The 20924-nt window shown below is 41.1% G+C and overlaps 1 protein-coding gene across 1 annotated transcript; it reads left to right on the top strand.

The window, feature by feature from the left end:
* Positions 1-301: 301 nt before the first annotated feature.
* On the top strand, positions 302-20744 carry RND3 (Rho family GTPase 3). Its single transcript, XM_005296448.5, has 5 exons — positions 302-833; positions 1177-1264; positions 12382-12491; positions 15391-15525; positions 18461-20744. Exons 1-5 carry the CDS (start codon positions 684-686, stop codon positions 18710-18712), a joined length of 735 nt encoding a protein of 244 aa, XP_005296505.1. The 5' UTR covers positions 302-683; the 3' UTR covers positions 18713-20744.
* Positions 20745-20924: the final 180 nt, after the last annotated feature.

Below are 20924 nucleotides of genomic sequence, written 5' to 3'. Positions count from 1 at the left end.
AGCAGAAGAGAGATAAAGAGACAATGGGAACCACGGCACGAAGTGCAGGAGGGAGGCCAGCCCGCTGGGGGTTAAGGAGGAGGGATAAAAAGTGGGGGGCAGCGAGGGAAAGGGACCCCTTCCTCTCACCCAGCTGGGGGCATTTCCCTGTGAGTCCGGGCAGCGGGTCTCGCCGCCCTGTGTGAACCCGTAAGTCCCATACACGGTGTATTAGCCAGGGCTTCTCCCGAGATCCGGGCTCCCCGGAGAGCTCTGCCCTGCATGCACACACTTGTCCCGGCAAAGCCTTCTCAGGGCTTCCAGTTCTCCCGGCCCCGGCCCAGCGGCGTGGCCCTGCGGTGTACCGCGGCGCTGCTCCCCTAGAGGGCGTGTTGTTTACCGGCGATGGAGGCAGCCAGCATTTACAATCTCTCTGGGCTCCATAAAAGGGGAAGAGGCGGATCAGTTTCTCTCTCATTGAGAGGGGACAGGATTGGAAGACGGGCCATATAAAGTCGGCTAAGGAGGAGTGAGACAAAGCAGTCGGCTCGGAATTGGACTTGGGAGACGGGCTGCGCAGTAGGGATCATCTTGCGAGGGGAGCACGGAGCGCCAGGCTCCTACTTAGCTGGGTGTTTCGGTGGCTTTATTTCTTTTGGGCAAACTCACTATTTTTTGCTGCAAGAGAAAATAAGGCAACATCAATGAAGGAGAGAAGAGCGAGCCAGAAATTATCCAGCAAATCTATCATGGATCCTAACCAGAACGTGAAATGTAAAATTGTGGTGGTTGGTGATAGCCAATGTGGGAAAACAGCTCTTCTCCATGTCTTTGCTAAGGACTGCTTCCCAGAGGTATGTCTAACCCACTCACGCTTTGTCTCCTAGTCCCGAGATGGAGCAAACCCCCTGTACAGCCTCTATTTTTAACCTTCACGGGTGTTGCTCTCCCGGTCAAAGTCTTTTACAATTGTGCAGACGTATCTTTGCTTGTAAACCAGCCACTGTGATTTCAATAACTTACTCTGCAGTGGAAAAGGAAAACGATTAAATGTGGGGGAAAGTACATTTCTGAACCCAGCTGTTTGTTTCTACAACTTGTTCTCAAATGCGATGAACGATGTCAGACAGGCTTACTGGTATGGTTGTGGATTTTAAAGACAATAACGTTGTCCTTGTTTCTCTCTCTCTTATTCAGAATTATGTCCCTACAGTATTTGAAAATTACACGGCCAGTTTTGAAATTGACACACAAAGAATAGAGCTGAGTCTGTGGGACACCTCGGGTAAGAGACCTGCAGCATAGCAGATGCCTCGTGATTATTTTTGCATTCATGTCATACTTGTGACTCAGATCAGTCTTTTAATCATGAATATTAATAAGCGATTGCTAAATCTAAATATTTGCTCCTGTGTGACACAAATACCCATTGAGCTTTTACGGAATAATTCATTCTTTCAAGCAGGAATTTCAACTGCTTTCTAGTTTAATAGTCACCTATACCAGGAGAAGGCATTGTTTTAATGTGCCTCAGTTGTGTTTAGCCTCCCCTCCCCCCACCCCGACCCCCCAAAAGTTCTTGTACTAATTAGCCCAGCAGATGGGAGAAGGTTATTATTGCATATCATGAGCCTTTCATTTTAATATTTGTCATCACTGCTGTGAAAGCCAGCAGGGGTTCTCCTTGGGTAAAACCTGATCATACAAAAACAGCGAGATTAATAGTCACGCCGATATCTGAATGGGTTTGGGGTGTTTTGCTGAAGTGGGTTTTTTTTTTTTTTTTTGCCTACTATGGGCCTAGGGTGACCAGATAGCAAGTGTGAAAAATCGGGACAAGGGGTGGGGGGTAATTTGCACCTCTATAAGAAAAAGCCCCAAATATCAGGACTGTCCCTATAAAATCGGGACATCTGGTCACCCTATATGGGCCCAATCCTGCACACGCTGCTGCACAGAAATACCTGTAACGCGGGCAAGGGGTGTCTGACTTCAATGGGACTACTTGGGTAAGTAAAGTTTCCCAGTGTATAACTGTGTGCAGGATTGGGTTCTAAAGCCATCAGGGGGCTATCTGGTGAAGAAGTCACCTGAGAGCAGGAACTCTGTGGTACTTCTGATGCCTGAAGGAAAGGATGTACAGCCATATGTGTAATTATAGCGGAGTACAAAGAGACCCATCCCAAACCCTTCCCCAACTTTTAGCTTGGGAGATGGGGGACAACAGTGTATGGCCCCACTACTTTACCAGGAACAAATGGCTTAGCATCTAGTCCATTCTTCCCCCTCCACCACAACCCAGTTCTGCAGCCTGCAGAGAGAGGAAGCCCTGCCCACAGCTCAGCTGCACTGCTTTTCCTCCTCTTCTACTGCAGGGTGTGTTGTGAGCAGGGCAGTGAGTCTGTGGATCCCTGACCTGACCCTCACCACAGTCACAAGATGAGAACACTGGGATCCAAGAGTGGACTCAACGGGGGTTGGGGGTGTGTGTGTGGAAGGGAGATAAACAGAGCTTTTGGGGGACAGGAAGTGTAGAAAGGACAAACCTCCTAGAGACAACAGAACACATGATATAGGAAAGGCTTCCTGATAGGCCAGAGAGCATTGGGCTAACAAGCCTCCTCAGGGAAACAGAGAGCATGGGGAATCAGAGAGCATGTCAGGAACTGACCGTCTGGGAGAAATCAGAACCACAGGGCTGGAAAGGGAAGGAAAGGAGGAAATCAGGTACTGGAGAGACAGAGCTCTGACAAGAGGGGCAGATGGCTGAGAAGGGGAGGCAGGAGGTAGTTTTTTGTAGGGGGAGTGGCAGGAGAATCTTTTGAGAGTGGCAGGTGGAATGGGAGGGCACTGAACTCCAGAGCAGGGTAACAAAGGGAATGGGTAGAAATGCAGAAAGAGATCGCTCAGTGACGGGAAGATAAGGGAGTGGTAGAGAGCAACCAAAGGCAGGAAAGACAAATGATTGTGGGAGTTGGCATCCAGCACCCAGTGGTACAGAGACAATGGAATGTGGTAAAGGGACAGACCACCTAATGAGTGGAGGGGAACATGAGTCTGAGAAGGAAACAGAGCAGCACCCCCAGGGCAGCAGAATCCAAGGAAACTGAATTCAATTTATCTTCTCATTATATAGCCTGGGGAGCAAGTCCTCTGTCAAGAGTACTGCCTTGTGTGGCTTTAACAGAACCAGATGAAAAACAACATAGTCAAGTCCTTTTCTGGCTTGCAATAATTTTAGGACTCGGGAGACTTTGCATGAGAGCATCAAGTGCCAAAGCAAGTGGCTGTTTGTGTTGTACATGACGCTAACATCAGGAAGGGAGTTCAGGGAAAGATAAATCATTTTCTTACAATCCAGCATTCAACTGCAAAGCAGCAGCCTTTGTGGGATTCTTGATGGAATCCACTGTAAGACAGGAACTAAACATCCCCTACTGCCTTGGTGACCGACCCTAAGGAGCACATTATTGCTGTTCACATCAATGGAGTGTTTGCCTCCAGATGTGAATGGCAGCTGTATGTGGAAGACAGCTGCATCTGGCTCTAATTCTCTTTATCTACAGAGGGATTCTCCCAGCCATTTACATTATGTGAGAAAAGGGAGGGGGGGATAAAAATCTCCATTAATGAGAAGATCAGTCTATGTTGTAATGGAAGGAGAATGAGCATGACAAGTAAAAACACAGGATATTGTTTGACATGATAGGAAGGGCTATCTTAAGAATCTGTGCTCCCAGACCATCATCCCGGCTTGGTAACCTCTATTCCCCTTACAGGACACTAGGGGAGTAAAAGATAAGATGTGTGTGCACATGTGGTAATGTTAGATGAAGTCATCTGATGCTCCTATAGGATTTTTTTTTAATAGGTTCTTTTGTGTTCCAACTTTTGACAAAACAGAGTGTTTGTCTATTTCCCTGGCTCTGGGAGGTGTTAGACCCAATGTTAACCAGCAGGATGTTGGGGATGAGCCTTAGCCAGTCATCAAGCGGTGATAGAGAGAATATAATTTCTCCTCTCAGTTTTAAATATGGACAGCAGAAAAGCAGTATTTAGGTTTGTTTGTTTCCCCCTTCCAACTGTGTTTCCCACTCCTGTTTCAGAAATACTGACTCAGATGCCTGGTGATGGATTCTATTTCAAAGGTTAACTGGCATGCTAATAGTTTCCCAGGGGTTCAGCTTCTCTGTATGCTGATGTCTATCTGAGAGACCTTGCATTCTCTAACTACCAGCCAAGTAGTTAGATTTGACTTTAGATCAGTAACTTCCCAACATTTTAGGGCCTGCTGTATCAGTTTATCAGATAAAGATCTCAGCTGTACAGACCTCTGCCAAACCTCCTATTCAACTGTGCCCGCCCTAATTTGCCATGGCATCTAAGTGCCATGGGAGAGACTGGAACTGAGAACAGCCCAAGAGCCATTGCAAATTAGAGCACCAAGAAGTGAAAGGAGGTTGTTAGAGTTGACACATTAAGGCAGAGGAGGGGAAGCTGGGAATGACAACCACAAAAGACTGAAGTGTCAGCAGAGGTTTGAGTATCTGTGATTGGGAACCACAGCATTAGATTAGTAAATCTGGGTTGAGGAAATGAATAGGGCATACAATTCCTTTCTCAAATATTTTTTCTTGGTCTGATCCCTAGACAGGTGCATAGTTGATATGGATGGCCTGTTTTGATGCTGGGCCTGATGAAGGCAGCTCCTCCTCCAAAATGGCAGGATGATCCTGATACTGGAAATTAAATTTATGTAAAGGTTTTTTTTTTTTTAAATATTGGTAATTTTTGGATTTAAGATAATTATCTTTATTCTGATTGGCTAGGTGTGGTCTCTGATTTTTTGCTGCACTATTGCCTGGAAAAGCAAGTAGTTTCATAGCCCATGCTCAATAGTATTTTCAAAAAGCAAGATGGCTAACAATACAAACAAGTAAGGGTTACAAACTTTTAGAATGTAATACAACATATAGTACCAGGTTTGAGTTTTCATTTTCATTGCTGCTCCACAGCATAAGATAACCACTCATTGCACAAATAAACTCTACACTGTAGCTTTCTGAAGTCATAGAAAATCACCAGTGAGCAGATTTATATTGAAACATACATCTTTAGTTTTATTAATTAAAAAGTAACCCATTCTTCACAGGTCAACTCCTTTGACATACAAAGGTTTGAAATCAGTGTGAAAAAATAGATCAGATGTATACATGTAATGAAATATACATTTTGCAGTATTTTAAAAAGGGAAGAAGTAGTCTTACAGGAATATATACCTGAAAATGCTTTAAAACTCCTATGTAATAACTATTTGGGTCCTGATCAGGGAGCTAATATTTGCTTGAGTCAAAAGTGCAGGATCACAGGGTTAATATGCAAAAAGAAGAACAGGAGTACTTGTGGCACCGTAGAGACTAACAAATTTATTAGAGCATAAGCTTTCGTGGACTACAGCCCACTTCTTCGGATGCATTATTTATTATGCTCTAATAAATTTGTTAGTCTCTAAGGTGCCACAAGTACTCCTGTTCTTCTTTTTGCGGATACAGACTAACACGGCTGCTACTCTGAAACCAGGGTTAATATGCTTGCAATTTAAAACTAAAATTGTCAGAGTGGTAAAGCTGAAAGATCAAACTAATACTTTGTTTTGTATAAAGCATTGCTGAATGATTGATTTAGTGATTTGGGGGTTACAGGTAAAAAAGTCACATTCTGAAAACAGCCAGCTCCCATTGATTGTTAGAATAAATACTACCACAAACCTGGGCCACTCAATTTGAAAATCACACTACCAGACAAGAAGACTTCAAAAGATAAATTAACATTTTTGTCTTATCTCAAGTTCTTCTTGATTTGGTATTATTTTACAAATCTTTGTCCTGTATTTATCTGTTGAATTAGAATATAGGCCTAAACTCCCATTAAATTCAGTGGTGGCACGACTGGGCCCACAGCAAAATTCAAGCTAATATAATTATTTTATGCCACTGGTATATTTTTTCAAATTATTATTGATTTCAGGTTTATACATTAAGAAAACATCTAGCATTCAATGTATTAGAAAATCACATTACAACACACTGAGACAATGACTCATGTTTAATGATGCCACTTGGAATACATTTATATAGTTTACATAAAAATGATGCCATTTAGTTGACTTTGACAGCAATATACCTGAGACATTTCAAGATGACTTTATCAGTCTCCAGTATTCATTTTTAATTGTGTTAAACTGTCTTGTGTGTTTTCTTTAAACTACAGACAGCTTGCATCAAGATTCCAGGCTAACTGATTAATACCCTGTACCTCCAATTAATTGAAGTTGATGGAAGTCTTGCCATTGAGTTCTTCAAGAGCCAGATATTGCCATTTCGAGGCCTAATTCTGCTCCCATTGAGGTGAATGGCAAACCTCCAGGCGTGGATAAAGTGGAATCTCATAATCCTGCCTCAGAGTGGTATCAGACCCCAGTGTTAGCACTGGTTTTGGTTACATATAAAACTGCCCAATATATAATGGTAAATATAATGTATGGTCTAGGACCACAACTACAAAACAGTGGGCACCACATACTGGATGTTTGGAAACATTTTAAAGCCAAGCATAAATTTATTTGGAAAGTTTTTAATGAATTTCCAAGATCATCAAAGTCTAAATAAATATGGGGTTAGGACATTATATGTTTAAAAATGTGGACGGGGTAGGAAGAAAGATTATCTAAAATATTTTCTGGTGCTGTCTAAACCTGTAAGTCTTTAAGGATTAAAATTACTCTTAATGTAAAGAAAAATGCCTGTTAAAATGAGATTTAACTAGTATAGAACTACCAAGCCTTTTTTTCAAATTAGTGCTATCTGGTTGCAATATCATTTCATTAGAAATTATTTCACTCTGTAGTGATATTGTATGATAGTCTCTAGCCAGTTAGGGTGTAATATGTTCATTTTGCTAAGCGGAATATTTCAGAGGAATATTCCATTTGGCAGCTGAAGAACCTTCACAATGTTATCTCATGGAAAGTATGATGAGTAGCTACACGTCAGACTTCTTTCAGTCCATCGTTCACACATCAAACTTTAAATATATCCTGTTAGCAAGTTTTTGCCTCCTTACATTAACATTACTTTTTTAAATTCAAATTTCTTATTTGTACAGCAAAAAGCTGCAAAGCAGTAAGACCATTTGGGGCTTTAAATATATGTCTGTCTTTCTCTCCATGTCTAACTATAGACTGTAGGTCATTTTTGTAGCACACATATGAAGGTTGAAATGTGGACTTTGTGTCGAACACTCTAATAAAATAATTCTCTACAGGACCAGAAATAGTACTGCAGAGCTGGGGATTAGCATATAATTAAATCCAGAAGGGCCTTAGAGCTTCAAACAAATTAGCTTTACTGTGATTTGCATGTGCACAGTGTGCTTGGTGTCTGTGTAGAAATGTAGCATTAATTACGAAGAAGATCTTTCCACTGAACCGTTTTGCAAAATATATAAATTAGAGTTGTAACATATAAGAATTGCATTTAATAGAGAACCAACAAAAGTAGAAAGCACCATAGAGGTATTTCAGGGTTTGAAATCTTTGTCTTTCCAATCACTTACTAATTGGTCAAGTTGGGGCCTATACTCTTTGGTAATAGTTGAAAAACACATAATTTCCACATAATTTGTTTATTTTTTTTAAAAAGTATTGTCGATAAATGGGAAATGGAAAAGATTTATAAGAGGTCAGGGAAAAAACCAGGAATTAAAGAATATTTTTTGCTTAGAGTGAAAGATTGCTAAATCCATAAATACACTAAATTATTGTGAATGCTTGTAGTACTTCCTGCATTTGGAGATGATAAATCATTGAATTCTGCTACATAATAAATAAAATGGCCTTCATTTCCCCAAAATCCTTCACTGAAATATTAAAAGAAGGATGCCAGCAAGAGAGATTCAATGAAGTGTGTACTTCTTATAGTTACCACCACAGTTTTTGTAATTTTTAACACATGAAGCTAGTAACTAGACAGTTCAGGGAGTTGATATGGGATAATGCAATCCTTCACCTATGGGTCACTGGTTATTTGACCGATCCAAAAAAAAAAAATGGCCACAAATTGCTAACATCTGATGGCTGTTTGGTGGTCTGTAAGAAATGAAATAATGCTACTGTACCAGTGTCACATATTCCATACAACATGAAATGACATCCTATGGGCAGGCTCAGTAGAGCAGCCAAGAATTACATTGAGCAAGCACAATGAACTACCTAGAGTTGGTCCCTCCTAGGTAGTTAGGGTTAAGCCACATTGTTTAGGCAATGTGTGGAAATGCTTTGTGTGTTCTGTGGATAAACAGAGGATTTCAGTAGCCAGTAACAGTGATCTGGCATCTTACACTATCACTAATATCCTGCTCCAGCAAAGCATTTAAGCACATGCCTAATTTTATTAAAGTTATTGAAAGCATTCACTTGCTTAATTTTAATCATGTGCTTTGGTGCTTTTCTGGATCAGGGCCTAAATGTATTTTTTAAATGATAATGAATATGAGTTTTGATCATTTAACTCTATATGAAACGTAAGATCTTAAATAGGCAGCTATGAAAATATTTAGCCAATTTAGGCTTAAGCTATTTATGTAATTTGCCAAATAGAACTAAGAAATAAAAAATGCTGTTGGAACCAATCTCTGCCACAGAATAAGATGAACATGTACTCTGTCAGCCAGTTTTTGGATAAAATGTAAAATTGTTGAAATTAACCCTGACAAAAAATGTGTTTGTGGTTGCCACCAATCTGCTCTAACAAACTTAAAAATAAATAAATGTAGAGTTTTGATGGGAGTATGGCAGCTCTGTTTGTGAATTCTCCTCCTATTCTCTGCTCTTGGCATGGTTTCAGATTGGTACTAACTTGAGAAAAAGATTGAACAGAGTGTTATTGAACTGTATTCAGAAGGTCTGTGTAGACTTGATTCACATTCCTAAGATTCCTTAGGTTCTGAGAAATTTATTTGGAGTAAATGATGAAATGTTACATTGAATTGAGTCATGCAGTTAGGTTCTTAGTTGTTCTTTACTTGTGAAATCACAAAGATTTGGTTATTGCTGCTGAATGAAACCAGTAAATATATTTCTTCTGTTGAAACATTCCACACCGTCAATATTTTAAAAGATTCCTATTAGTTCTACCACACACTTCCTCAGAGAAAAGAATGTGTTAAGTATATCTAGTTTACAACCAAACTGACAGATCACACTTAACTATCTTAGTGTTCAGCATTTTAACATGAGAGACTCAAAAGGAAACAACATCAAAAAACAAAACATCTGGAGTTAGTATGGTGAGTGGAATCACTAAGCTGAATTTAGTAAGTGCATGCCTCTGTATGCATAAATGCATATTTATGCACATATATGGTATATATTGTATCATTGAGGAGTAGTGACTGAGCAGTTAGGTATGTGTCTAAGAAATTAGTTTCTGGGTGAGGCTCTTCAAGATTTCTCTTTAGCTGGCAACTTTTATCTTTCCAAATATTAATGATCTTAAAGACAAAGGGCTAATCCTGCTCTTACTTGTCTGAGCCATGCTAAGGGGGAGGAAAGCTGGGAGCCATGAAGTGGTTCACACAACTAACTAGTGAGCACAGAGCAGGATGGCTGGGGATGGAGTTTGTGATACAGTACACTTTTCTGCTGTTCTACAAAACAGTATAGGTCTCCTGTTAGCATATCCGTGACATACCACAGAATATCTGCCGAGGACTAGGAGCCTGGCCATGCAACCTATCTGGCAGATCATTCCCTTGAGGCTCTGGAGTGCTGGCAGATTTAACAGTAGGGACAGGTATTGGTGAGGAAGATGCCCCCATCACAATACCCCTTTACAACATAGAACAGGATTTGTAAGAAAAGAATGTATTTTATTGATACAATTGACACAGCAGAAGCATAATACGTATATTGGAGCGAACTCTTCCCTTTAATTTCAATTGAGTTTCATCATGGATGAATTAGTCCTAATATGTCTTATGTAGAAAGCTAAAAGCATTTGCTCTGCTTTTTTTTGGGTGGGTGGGGGGAGGGCATATGATTGTTTCCTTCTTTGGTATACTTATCCATATGATTTACTCTGGATTTTCCCCATTTGAAAGGCCAGCTAAGGTGAAATACTAGTCCAGTACATACAATGTCAGGTCTTCTGATGCAATAATAGATATAGAACATAGTGTCGCTGTGATTGAGAGCCCACAGATATCAAAATATTATACAAAGGGGGTTAAATAAGCAACTATTGAAACTATTTTGTAAGACACAGAAATCTAGAGGCAAAATATGGGCGTTGTGCATTCCATAAAGAGGCCAAATTTAGCTGTCCTTTACACCAGAGTAAATACAGAAATTCAGCTGAAGCCAATGTAATTTTTTCAGATTTATACTGGTATAATTGAGAGCAGGACTTGGCCCAGTATTTTGAATATTTACTTTGTCAGGCCTACTATATCTGATATTTTTCCTCTAGTATTTTGTTTAATGTCAAAGAGTGCTAAAAGTTTTTGAAGAGCAGCATTCTGAAACTATGAATATTCATTCATTCATTCATTCATTGTGGGATTGACATTGTTTACAATTCTTCTGGGGGAATTTTTGGAGGGGAAGCCCAGTTTCGTCAAACTATCTTCTTCTACCTAGTTGGGTAATGCTTCATTGCCCGTATGTTGCTCCTAATTTCAAAAACAAAATTCCTAGAATTCTTGCAGTTCTCTTCTGCCATAAGCTGTCTAGCTGGAGTGCACTGTGATGTGTTCTCACTGTTTCTCTTACTACCTTGTGTAATAGCATTAACTGTTTTTCTTTCAGGGAGAAACTTACGGAATTTTTCTGTTCTGGTTAATCATGATAGTTTTTCAGCCTTTGAGATAACTTACAGTCAATTAGCTGTGGATAGTTTGACGAAAATAAGGGATCTAATTAGCTGATGAATCATACAACACATTTTTTTAAAAAATAGAATGGTATTGTCTCAAAAAAATGTCATATGCCATCTTTTTAGGTCCATGGAATGGAGAAATACGGAAACTTAATTATTTGTTTTATGTCATAGCTTTTCTTAAGCTATAGATATACCTTTCTTAAATCAAGCCCACAATTCAGTCCATGGGACTACTCATGTGCATAAGAACCCTGCTGAATCAGAGCCCTAATGAGTGAAGTTTTAACAGGTCTAGGGCCAAATTCTCTGCTAATGAAGATAGATGAAATTCCATTGAAGTCAATGGATATGCACCTATTTATACTAGCATAGAATTTGGCCCGTAGTCACCTATCTCAGAGTCCTTTAGTCAATACCTATTATGGCCACATTCCTACAGAGATTTATGCTCATGCTTAACTTTACACACTGAGTAATCTCAGTGAAACCAATGGTGCTACTCAGTGTGTAAAGCTTACCCCACATATAAGTCTTTGCAGGGTTTATATTACATACGTTTACTGGAGTAACTTCTGTACAGTATCCTAAGGCTTTCTTTCATTGAGCAAACACCATTTTATTCTAGTCTTGACCATTGAAGACACCTTTAAAATATGCAATGGTGGTCCATCCTGCTGTTGTTGAGAGGCCTATGTGCTAACATGGGGGGATTCCTTCCAACTAGGCTTCTGAAAAACATTAAGATCTCCCAACATTCGCCCAAGACTCATTGAATATACTGCTTTTGAAGACTGAAAGTTTAGTCCAGCTTCTGGAGGGGTCCAGAAGTAGAGTACAAAGTATGTGTGAAAGAGCCTTCTTTCTTGAGAATACCTGCTGATTTTTGCCAACTCCGGGGATTCAGTCAGTTCTGATAAACAGCTGAGAGACATCCAAACTTTTAGAATCATTGGCATAAAAGATGGAAAAGACATGTTAGGTCACCCAGTCCAGCAATGGGTAATGGCTCCCACACGTTCTGATTTTCTATAGAGTCATAAAAGAAAGAGACACAAAAGGCCCATTAGGTCACACAAGCCTTTGGTGGGGTCATACCCAAACCCAAACTTTTCTGAGACATGCCTGTCACTAGCTCCATACTCTATCCCAGACCTGATTTCACTCTTTGGGCTGTCAGGGAGTGTCACAGCTGCTTTCAAGCTTGCAAAGGAAGTTTAATCACTGGGCTACTAACCTGATTAACTACCTGAGGAAGAAATCGCCCTTATTAAGGACTAGGCCCAAGAAGGAATTGGAGTATGGAGAAGTGAGCACCAAAAATAACCTTGGAAATGTAGTATGTTTTGGAAGGAAGGATAGTGACCTACCATTCAAAAGCTTTACTGTAAACCTTCTGAATAAGTTTGCATGACTGCAGAAGAAAAAGGAATATTAAGCAATAAAATAATTTCTTTTTTCTGGACAGGGTCTCCTTATTATGACAATGTCCGCCCGCTTTCCTATCCAGATTCCGATGCTGTCTTGATTTGTTTTGACATCAGTCGGCCAGAAACCCTTGACAGCGTGCTAAAAAAGGCAAGTGTATGGGAATATATTTTTTTATTTCAAAACTATTTATAAATAGAATCTGTTTTTAAAACTCTGAAATGTGTCACTATTTTCAAGTGTATAATCTAGCACTTTGCAGAGCTAGAATTTTAGTCCATCGTTTGAGAAGACTGAAAAATACTCAGAAGAAGAGGCATTAGGGAAGTGGAATTAAGTAGAATATTCACTCCCAGAAGCCCTTTGCAAGTATTTTAGGGGCATGTCATGTCAAAAGAAGGAGTGGAGCCATGAAGAAGCTGCCTTTCAAGGCATGCTCCTCTAGCAAAGGGGATTAACGACTTTATAGCAATTTGCATTGGCACAGTTAATACTAGTCTGCCCAGCATTAAGACTTCCGCCATAGCTTTTACTCCACATTATAGGGGTGGTGATATGCAGTCAGAGTGGAAGAGCCAGTGACAACATGACTCCTGAGGAAGGGGACTCAAAGCAGTGTGGAAGTGCAGGCCTTCCTTTCAGATGCTCCATGGTCTGCAGGATTAGTGCATGATTTCTCAGCAAAACTAAAGCTCAGCTACATTTGAGGGCCCGGCACCTGCCCCTTTGTGACTTCTCAGACCTCTCCCCTTTCTTGGTGCAACATGAATCAAGAATTCTGCAATGTTAACTTTAGAGTTTACTAGGGTTACCATATTTCAGCGAGCAAAAAAGAGGACGGGAGGAGCCCCGCCCTAGCCCCGCCCCTGCCCCTCCCACTTCCCGCCCCCCCCTGACCTCCCAACCCTCCCCCCGTTCCTTGTCCCCTGACTACCCCCTCCTGGGACCCCTGCCCCTAACTGCCCCCCAGGACTATCTAAGCCTCCCTGCCTCTTGTCCCCTGACTGCCCCAACCTTTATCCACACCCCCACCCCCAGACAGACCCCTGGGACTCCCACGCCCCATCCAACCACTCCCCACCCACTGACAGCCCCCCCCCAGAACTCCCAACCCATCTAAACCCCTCTGCTCCCTGTCCCCTGACTGCTCCGATCCCTCTCCGCACTCCTGCCCCCTGACAGCCCCCCCCAGAACTCCCAACCCATCTAAACCCCTCTGCTCCCTGTCCCCTGACTGCTCCGATCCCTCTCCCCACTCCTGCCCCCTGACAGCTCCCCCCCAGAACTCCCAGCCCCCTACCCCCCCCGCTCCTTGTCCCCTGACTGCTCCGATCCCTCTCCCCACTCCTGCCCCCTGACAGCTCCCCCCAGAACTCCCAACCCATCTAAACCCCTCTGCTCCCTGTCCCCTGACTGCTCCGATCCCTCTCTCCACTCCTGCCCCCTGACAGCTCCCCCCCAGAACTCCCAGCCCCCTACCCCCCCCCGCTCCTTGTCCCCTAACTGCCCCCTCCTAAGACCCCCCCCAACTGCCCCCCAGGACCCTACCCCCTACCTGTACCCTGACTGCCCAAAACTTTCTCCACTGCCCCCAAAAAGCCCCCCCTGTTTCTTGACCTCCACCTCCAGAACCTTCCTGCCCCCTGACCTCCTTACCCTGCTGCTCAGAACAGAGTTGGGCTCTGTGCAGCCGAGCCGGACACGTGGCTGAGCTCCCGAGCACAACAAAACCCGGTCTGGCCCTGCACAACAAAACCCGGTCTGGCCCTGCACAGTGTTGCCGGACTGGGCTGCAAGGCAGCTGCTGGCTCAGAATGCAGGGCGGATCCGGCTCCTCTACAGCTGCTCCCGAGTCCAGCCCGGGACTTCCCTGCAGCCCTCCCAGCCACTCTCTGCTAATCCCGGACATTGTGAGAGCTTTGCAAATTCCCCCCGGACGCTATTTTTAGCACACAAAAGGAGGACATGTCCGGGGAAATCCGGACGTATGGTAACCCTAAGTTTACTGACTACTTTGTCCGCTAATACAGTTTTTTCCATGGAGATTAGGAGTTAGGCCATTTTTGTTTTTCCTCCTTTATTTGAATGGATTTGAAAGTAAAATAACTCGTTTTCTTGTCTGAGCATCACCGTCACTGACAATGTCAACAAAAGTGTGGGAACAGGTTGGTTTTTTTTGTTAATGTGTCTTCCTGTCTGGCTCTCCGTGTACAGAACACACAATATTTTAGATCCTGAATAAACAGTGGGTACTGTGTTCTCACTTGTTTACAGAAGTGTGGTTGATTTTTTTTTTTCAATACACATGTAAAAATTAAAGTGTTCCCCATTAAATGTTAATGATTCTATGATTTGACAGATTTAGGCTGAAGAGAACATTATGAAAAACACCATTATGAGTTTATGTCCATGTTCAGATACAGTATTTGCACAAGATATACAGTACACTATTGTGTATTCAGGATTAAGCATATTATTTGATCACCACAAATTGATTCTCCACAGATTAAACAGATTTTTACAGCGCTCAAATAAAGCCATGAGCCAATGTATATGATTATCTTTAATATGTTTTATATTTGTCTGAGACCTGCTTGTAATTAGTCATTTGAGGAACTGTTTGAATTAGCTAATGGCAACACCCTTTGTTATTTCTACTGCAATGTGGGTAAAACCAGTGAATCATAGGGTGAGAGAATGAGATTGTATACTGTTTACGGATTGTAGGCGGGATCAGGGCATGGCTCTGACAATCCTTACTCACAGGAACGGATATTTCAATTGAAGTCAGCAGGACTAGTGGGTGGGTAGTGGTTGCAAGATCTGCCCTAGATTGGAAGCTGCTAGTTCATATGCTCTTAAATCATCGAAGTCTACTTGTAGCATGGTTACAAGTTAAACGAGTACCGATGTAATGTATTTATGTAAAAAATGGTTCTTGTGACTTACCAAACTCTAATCCTGTTTCCATTGCCTCTTTTCACTAACATGCTTTAATTAATCTAAATAATGTACTGCATTAGTATAATAACAAATTAATATTTTACAGTGGAAAGGTGAAATTCAGGAATTTTGTCCTAACACCAAAATGCTTCTGGTGGGTTGCAAGTCTGATCTGCGCACAGATGTGAGCACATTAGTGGAGCTTTCCAATCACAGGCAGACACCAGTATCATATGATCAGGTATGTGTCATGTCTCATTCTTTCCACTTGTTACGGTGGTGGTGGGAAATATGCAGTTCGGTTACATTGCATTCACTTTTAAGAGAAACAGCACTCCCTCTGCACTGAGCTTATTTACATTAAAATAGTTAGATACATGCTGTTACCTAATAATCACCACAGGTGAGTCTGAAAACACCAAAGGCTGTGTATTCTCTGCCTGCAGAATTCACATGTTCCTGCAGACTTGTGTCCCAGAAGTATAAGCTGTCACAAATATGTTTCTAGCTCTAATGGTTGCAGAGAAAATCTTTAAAAAGTGAACTGAATGTAAACTAATGCAGTCCTTTTGCTGAGTCTATAGGCAGCCTGACACAGCACTCTATTAACACGCACTAGGGAACTTTTAGTCTGGGCCAGCAGGGTCTACACAGACCACTTAATGTGCAACATGTTGTGCTTTGAGTTCACACTTCTCATGTGCATTGCTGCTCATGTGGAAAAAGACCTTTAACTACAAGCAACACAGGGCAATCAGCGCATCAACCTGGTCTTTAAATTTGAGTGCCCAAATCAGGGATCAAGGAAGCTCTGATGCTCACTTTGCTAATGTCTGTTGTACATGTACAGCTGAGTTTTGGTGAACCCCAACATTAGAGCAGATTTAGTGGTTGGTTTAAGTCCTTAAAAGTAAATTGTTCCATATATAGTGAAATGGTGGCTCATTTTTCACCCAATACTGTACTGTCAGTGTAGCAAACCTATAACAGGGCACCAAGGTGCTGTGATATACAAAAGCAACTTTAATTTTCCTCATATCTCACTACTCCAACACATTTTCTTTGCTTTATGAATTTAAAAAGTGCTTTGATGTTTAACAAACTTTAAAATGTAAACCAAAAGTCTGGCAGAAACTGTTAAATTATCACAACAAAAATACTCAGTTTTTCTTTATTTAGAACATTTTGTGTTTAAAATGATCAGAGAAACATTCTGTTGCAAATTTTGGCCAAGATTCTTTTCTCATCTGCATGGTGCATATGCATTCTTGATGCCAAAGTTCTGCCCTTTCAACATCCTTGGACTCTAAAGTGTGTCCTGAGGATGTAACATCAGAACTGAGATCCGCAGTGTGAATCTAAGAACCCAGACAGAGTAGAGTAGCGCTATCATGTATTTCTTACAGTATAACTGGGGTATGCAACACAGTTGTACATGGGGTATTAGGAAACACTGGTATGATCCATGTAGTTTATCATTATTATTCTGAATTAAATTTTAATTCTCTCTTTGCTGAGGGTGTTTTCACTGACAATTCTTTTAATATATAGCTGAAAGAGAATTTATTTTAGAGTATGGTGCGTTGTTCAGCCATACTGCCTCTGATTGTATAGCCATTTACATGAGGAAAGTGCATGCCTGTTGCTCAGTAACTGAGGACTTACAAAAGACTGTAAATAAAGCATTATAATGGTATAGCTTGTTAAAATGCTGGTTAAGCACAGCGTGTTTGGTAATGGAATATGCAGGCTTTCCTCTCTAGTTCATTGATTTGAATCCAGCCCACGTTGACCGAGACCAAATGTTGATACCATATGATCATTGTTTGATAGATTATCTGAAAGGGTTGGGAGTGGGGGCCAATTTGCTAGCAGAACATTGTGCACATCACAAAAGCTGCCACCACCTCAAATGACTCTTCGTTGGCAGTTTTAGAGGAGAGGCTAGAGACTGAGTGGCTTTCTCCAGCTTAGAAGTGACCTTTCCGGGACAGAGGCACATTGATGTGGACACAGTGGCAAAATGAGAACAGACACATGCTTGGAATTAAGTGGCAGGCCGCAATATACAGGGAAGGTGCACTACCCTCCCACGACCCATACTCTCCTATGCCAGAATGTAATTGGTTCCGGTGAGGGGTTACAGGACTCCTTACCATATAATCCAGAACGCAGGGTAGGCTCTCCTCAGCCTACCACCCAGGATTCAGTTCTCTCTGAGTCCTAGCACCCTCCCCACTGCGAGGGGAACAGAGGGTGCAGCAGAATGGGGACCTTAAACCATGAGTGACACATGGTCTCACCCTATCACATGAGCCCAAGCCCACCACCAAAATCCCAGGACTTTTACCTCTGAGAACTGTTCATTTTATTATCTTCACCGCACTGGAAACTGTCTGCAAGTTGCAACGAATAAACAGTTCCACTCCAGTACCTCAGTTTGATACTAAGCATGTTCCTACTTAACTCACTGGAAGAGAACAAAGAGAGGCTCCAAGTGGTCCCTGCACCAGCTTAAATCCTGGGAGCAGGGGAATGCTGGCCAGTCAGAATCCCTCTCTCCAGATGACCAATGGGTTCTAGAGACTCCCAGGGGGAGGAGATACATATTGGCCCTTGGTTAGTGTCTCCCACCCTTACTGCTGGGATGGTCCCCCTTTCACTGCTGGCCCCATCAAGTTCCCCCACCCGCTCATGCGGGTGGGTAGCATTTGACAGGGCTGTAAGGAAGAGCTGCTGCTGCACAACAGATGCCTTTTCTGTGCAGAGATAAGGATTTGATTTTTCAGGCAGTCAGTCCAGTACCTTTCAGGATGAATACAAGAGTCTCCCAAACCAAAAAGTACAAATTTTCTGAATAGGAAAAATCAGTAATGTTTTTGTTTTCAGGTATAGACAGGCCATTGTCCTTATCATATATAGCTTTCAAATTATGCGTATTTCCTCACAGGAAACAATTCTTAGATATGTGTATAATACATTTTGAGTGCATATCCCTATCCGTATTTTGCAAAAAACCTAACGAGTTGCTGTGTGTCACTTTGCTGTCTTAGATTTAGTTTTCACACAACATTATGTATTCAGACAGTGCTGAAAAATAACCGGATGGTTTACTTTGGCTTTGTACAAAACCTCCTTATTGATTGCCGTTTCTTTTTCTCCCCCCATCCCCCCAGGGTACAAATATGGCCAAACAGATTGGAGCAGCCACTTACATTGAATGCTCAGCCTTACAGTCAGAGAACAGTGTAAGAGACATTTTTCATGTTGCCACGTTGGCATGTGTAAACAAAACAAACAAAAATGTTAAGCGGAACAAATCCCAGAGGGCAACAAAGCGAATTTCACACATGCCTGGCAGGCCAGAACTATCTACAGTTGCTACAGATTTGCGAAAGGACAAAGCAAAGAGCTGCACAGTGATGTGAAGGATCTGGGTTTCCTTAGGAAGAAGGAAGAGACAATGTGTTCAGGAAAGGTGAAGACTCAATGAAGTACACAGCCAAAGTGGTATATAATGTGTGGGCTTAAGTCAAGACTTTAAAGGATACTCTTCACCTTTTGTGTGAGATTGTATTTAGGGATTCAGCATGTAGACTAAGCAGTGGGAAGAGATGGATCTGAATGAGATGGCTGTCAAAAATGTTACATGGAAGAAATGCCAAAAAAGGAAAATATTTGAATGTGCTAGAGAAGAGGAGGAAAAGTAGCACCTCAGAGAAAGAAGATGTCCTTGACAGTGCTTGTTTGTTTTCTTAAAGATCTGTTCCTGGATACCTACTTTGATTTAATTAAAATAATATTTTAATGTTCCTTTTAAAAAATAAATTAATTAAAGAGGTTAATAACACATCCTCATCATTGGGGAACTAGCCCCATGACCTTACAGTTAGTTTTGCCACAGGATATGATCTAATTTCCTTGTAGCTCATCATTAAAATGGAAATTATATCAAGAACCATGGGTCATCCGGAGGAAAACATTGTATATGAAAAGCTTGGAAATTATGCCTTCCTGAGATGGCTGCACAAGCTAAATTGGAACATGTTCATGACGAGAACCTTTTGAGACTTCCCATTATTATAAGTGCCCTAGCACAACAAAATTAGACAGATCAAGTAGAAAAAAATTATCTGCTTGTTACAGAACTTTTCAAAACATTGACTATTTCTGTTCATCATTGTGATTGTACTTAAAAAGTAATGCTCTTAATCTTTATTGTTTTACATCTTCTGTGTTAAGATATGATGTACTGTATGGATATGTCATTGTAGGTTGAGTTGCAAAATCAGATGAAAGGTGCTATCAGTGATGATTACAAATGAGCCTCAGTTTAAAACATAATTCTTACAGCCTTAATGCCCAATCCTGTTTAGGTGCTGAGAATCCTCAGCTCCTAGTCTTCGGGAGTGGAGATGCTCAGTTCTTCCCAGGCCCTATGGCTGTGTAATGGAGAAGTGCTATTCTGTGGTATGGTTCTCTGCAACTATGTTTAAGCAAAAATAACAGTACACACATGAGCCAACATAGCCAAGTTATCTTGTATATGATACATTCTAACAGGGCTGCATTTGGTGACCGTCTCTTATTTCAGATTTCATTTTCTTAGAATGAGCGCTGTAAGGAAATGGGGCCTTAAGGAGCCCCCAGTGGAAACTGGATACTATTTTAATCCTAAAGGACTAATATGTGCATATCCAGACAGTGGTCATTAAACATTACTTCAGCGAACCGGATTCAGTCAAATTCTTTTTCACTTGCTGATTACTATACTTACATGAAATAAATCAATCAGCCTTTAAAATAAGTTGCAGATGTTTACTGACCAATTATTGTCATGGCTTCTTTTTAAAAGGATACTCTAAGCTCTGACCAGTGTTGCTCTAGCTTGTTGAAAACAAGCATTCTTTTCCAGTGAAAATGCTTCATTTTTGAAGTATTCAAGTGATGTTTGCTTTAAGCTGTGGCAGGGTAGAGGATGATGGTAATTAAAACACTCAGTCCTACGTGTTACCAGCACTTTGCTTTGTTTCTGCAAAAAAGAAAAAAAATACCATTCCAGTCATTCCCACAAAAAAACCCAGACATTTTACCACCGTATATGCTTTTGATTGATGCAACAATATGCTTAGGGCAGTATTACAAAATAGCTGGCAAGTGCTTTCTGTATTTAAGTATTGTAAAAAGAAAATAAGTTATAACTGTTATAAAACAGGACATTCATTACTTCTCTTTTTTTAACGTTGAAGTCACTTTGTATGTTTGATTAATGTTTCTGCAGTATTTATTAAAATATCTTTTTTTTCTTTGAATAAAAAATAATAACCAAGTCTTAGTGTAAATGACCTGTGTGGCCAGTTCACTGTAATTTGTGTTTGTTTTCCTGACATTACTGTACTGAATAGTATGCTGTGTACATCTTGGAGTTTTTATGCAGTCTGAATGAAATTGTGACCTATCCTTGTTGTCTCTCATTTAAGTTATGCCATTTTGGTTTGTTGCCATTTAGAATTGTGTGTGTTTATTGGGTTACTTTGTCTGAATCACATTTCCAGAAAGTTACAGAGAGATGACAGGGAGTAGAAGGGGAGTAAACTGGTGCAAATAAGTGAAATACACTCTCCTTTTTGTCCTTTAAAA

The sequence above is a fragment of the Chrysemys picta genome, chromosome 11 (assembly GCF_011386835.1).
Source record: "Chrysemys picta bellii isolate R12L10 chromosome 11, ASM1138683v2, whole genome shotgun sequence".
Classification (NCBI taxonomy): Eukaryota; Metazoa; Chordata; order Testudines; family Emydidae; genus Chrysemys; species Chrysemys picta.
The sequence above is the reverse complement of the archived record's forward strand: the minus strand, read 5'-3'. Positions and strand labels throughout refer to the sequence as shown.

Excerpts from the sequence above, each read along its gene's own strand:
- RND3 (XM_005296448.5), top strand. The coding sequence starts at position 684 with ATGAAGGAGAGAAGAGCGAGCCAGAAATTATCCAGCAAATCTATCATG. Across the intron at positions 1,265-12,381 it reads GAGTCTGTGGGACACCTCGG|GGTCTCCTTATTATGACAAT; the intron begins GTAAGAGACCTG and ends TTTTCTGGACAG. Across the intron at positions 15,526-18,460 it reads CACCAGTATCATATGATCAG|GGTACAAATATGGCCAAACA; the intron begins GTATGTGTCATG and ends CCATCCCCCCAG.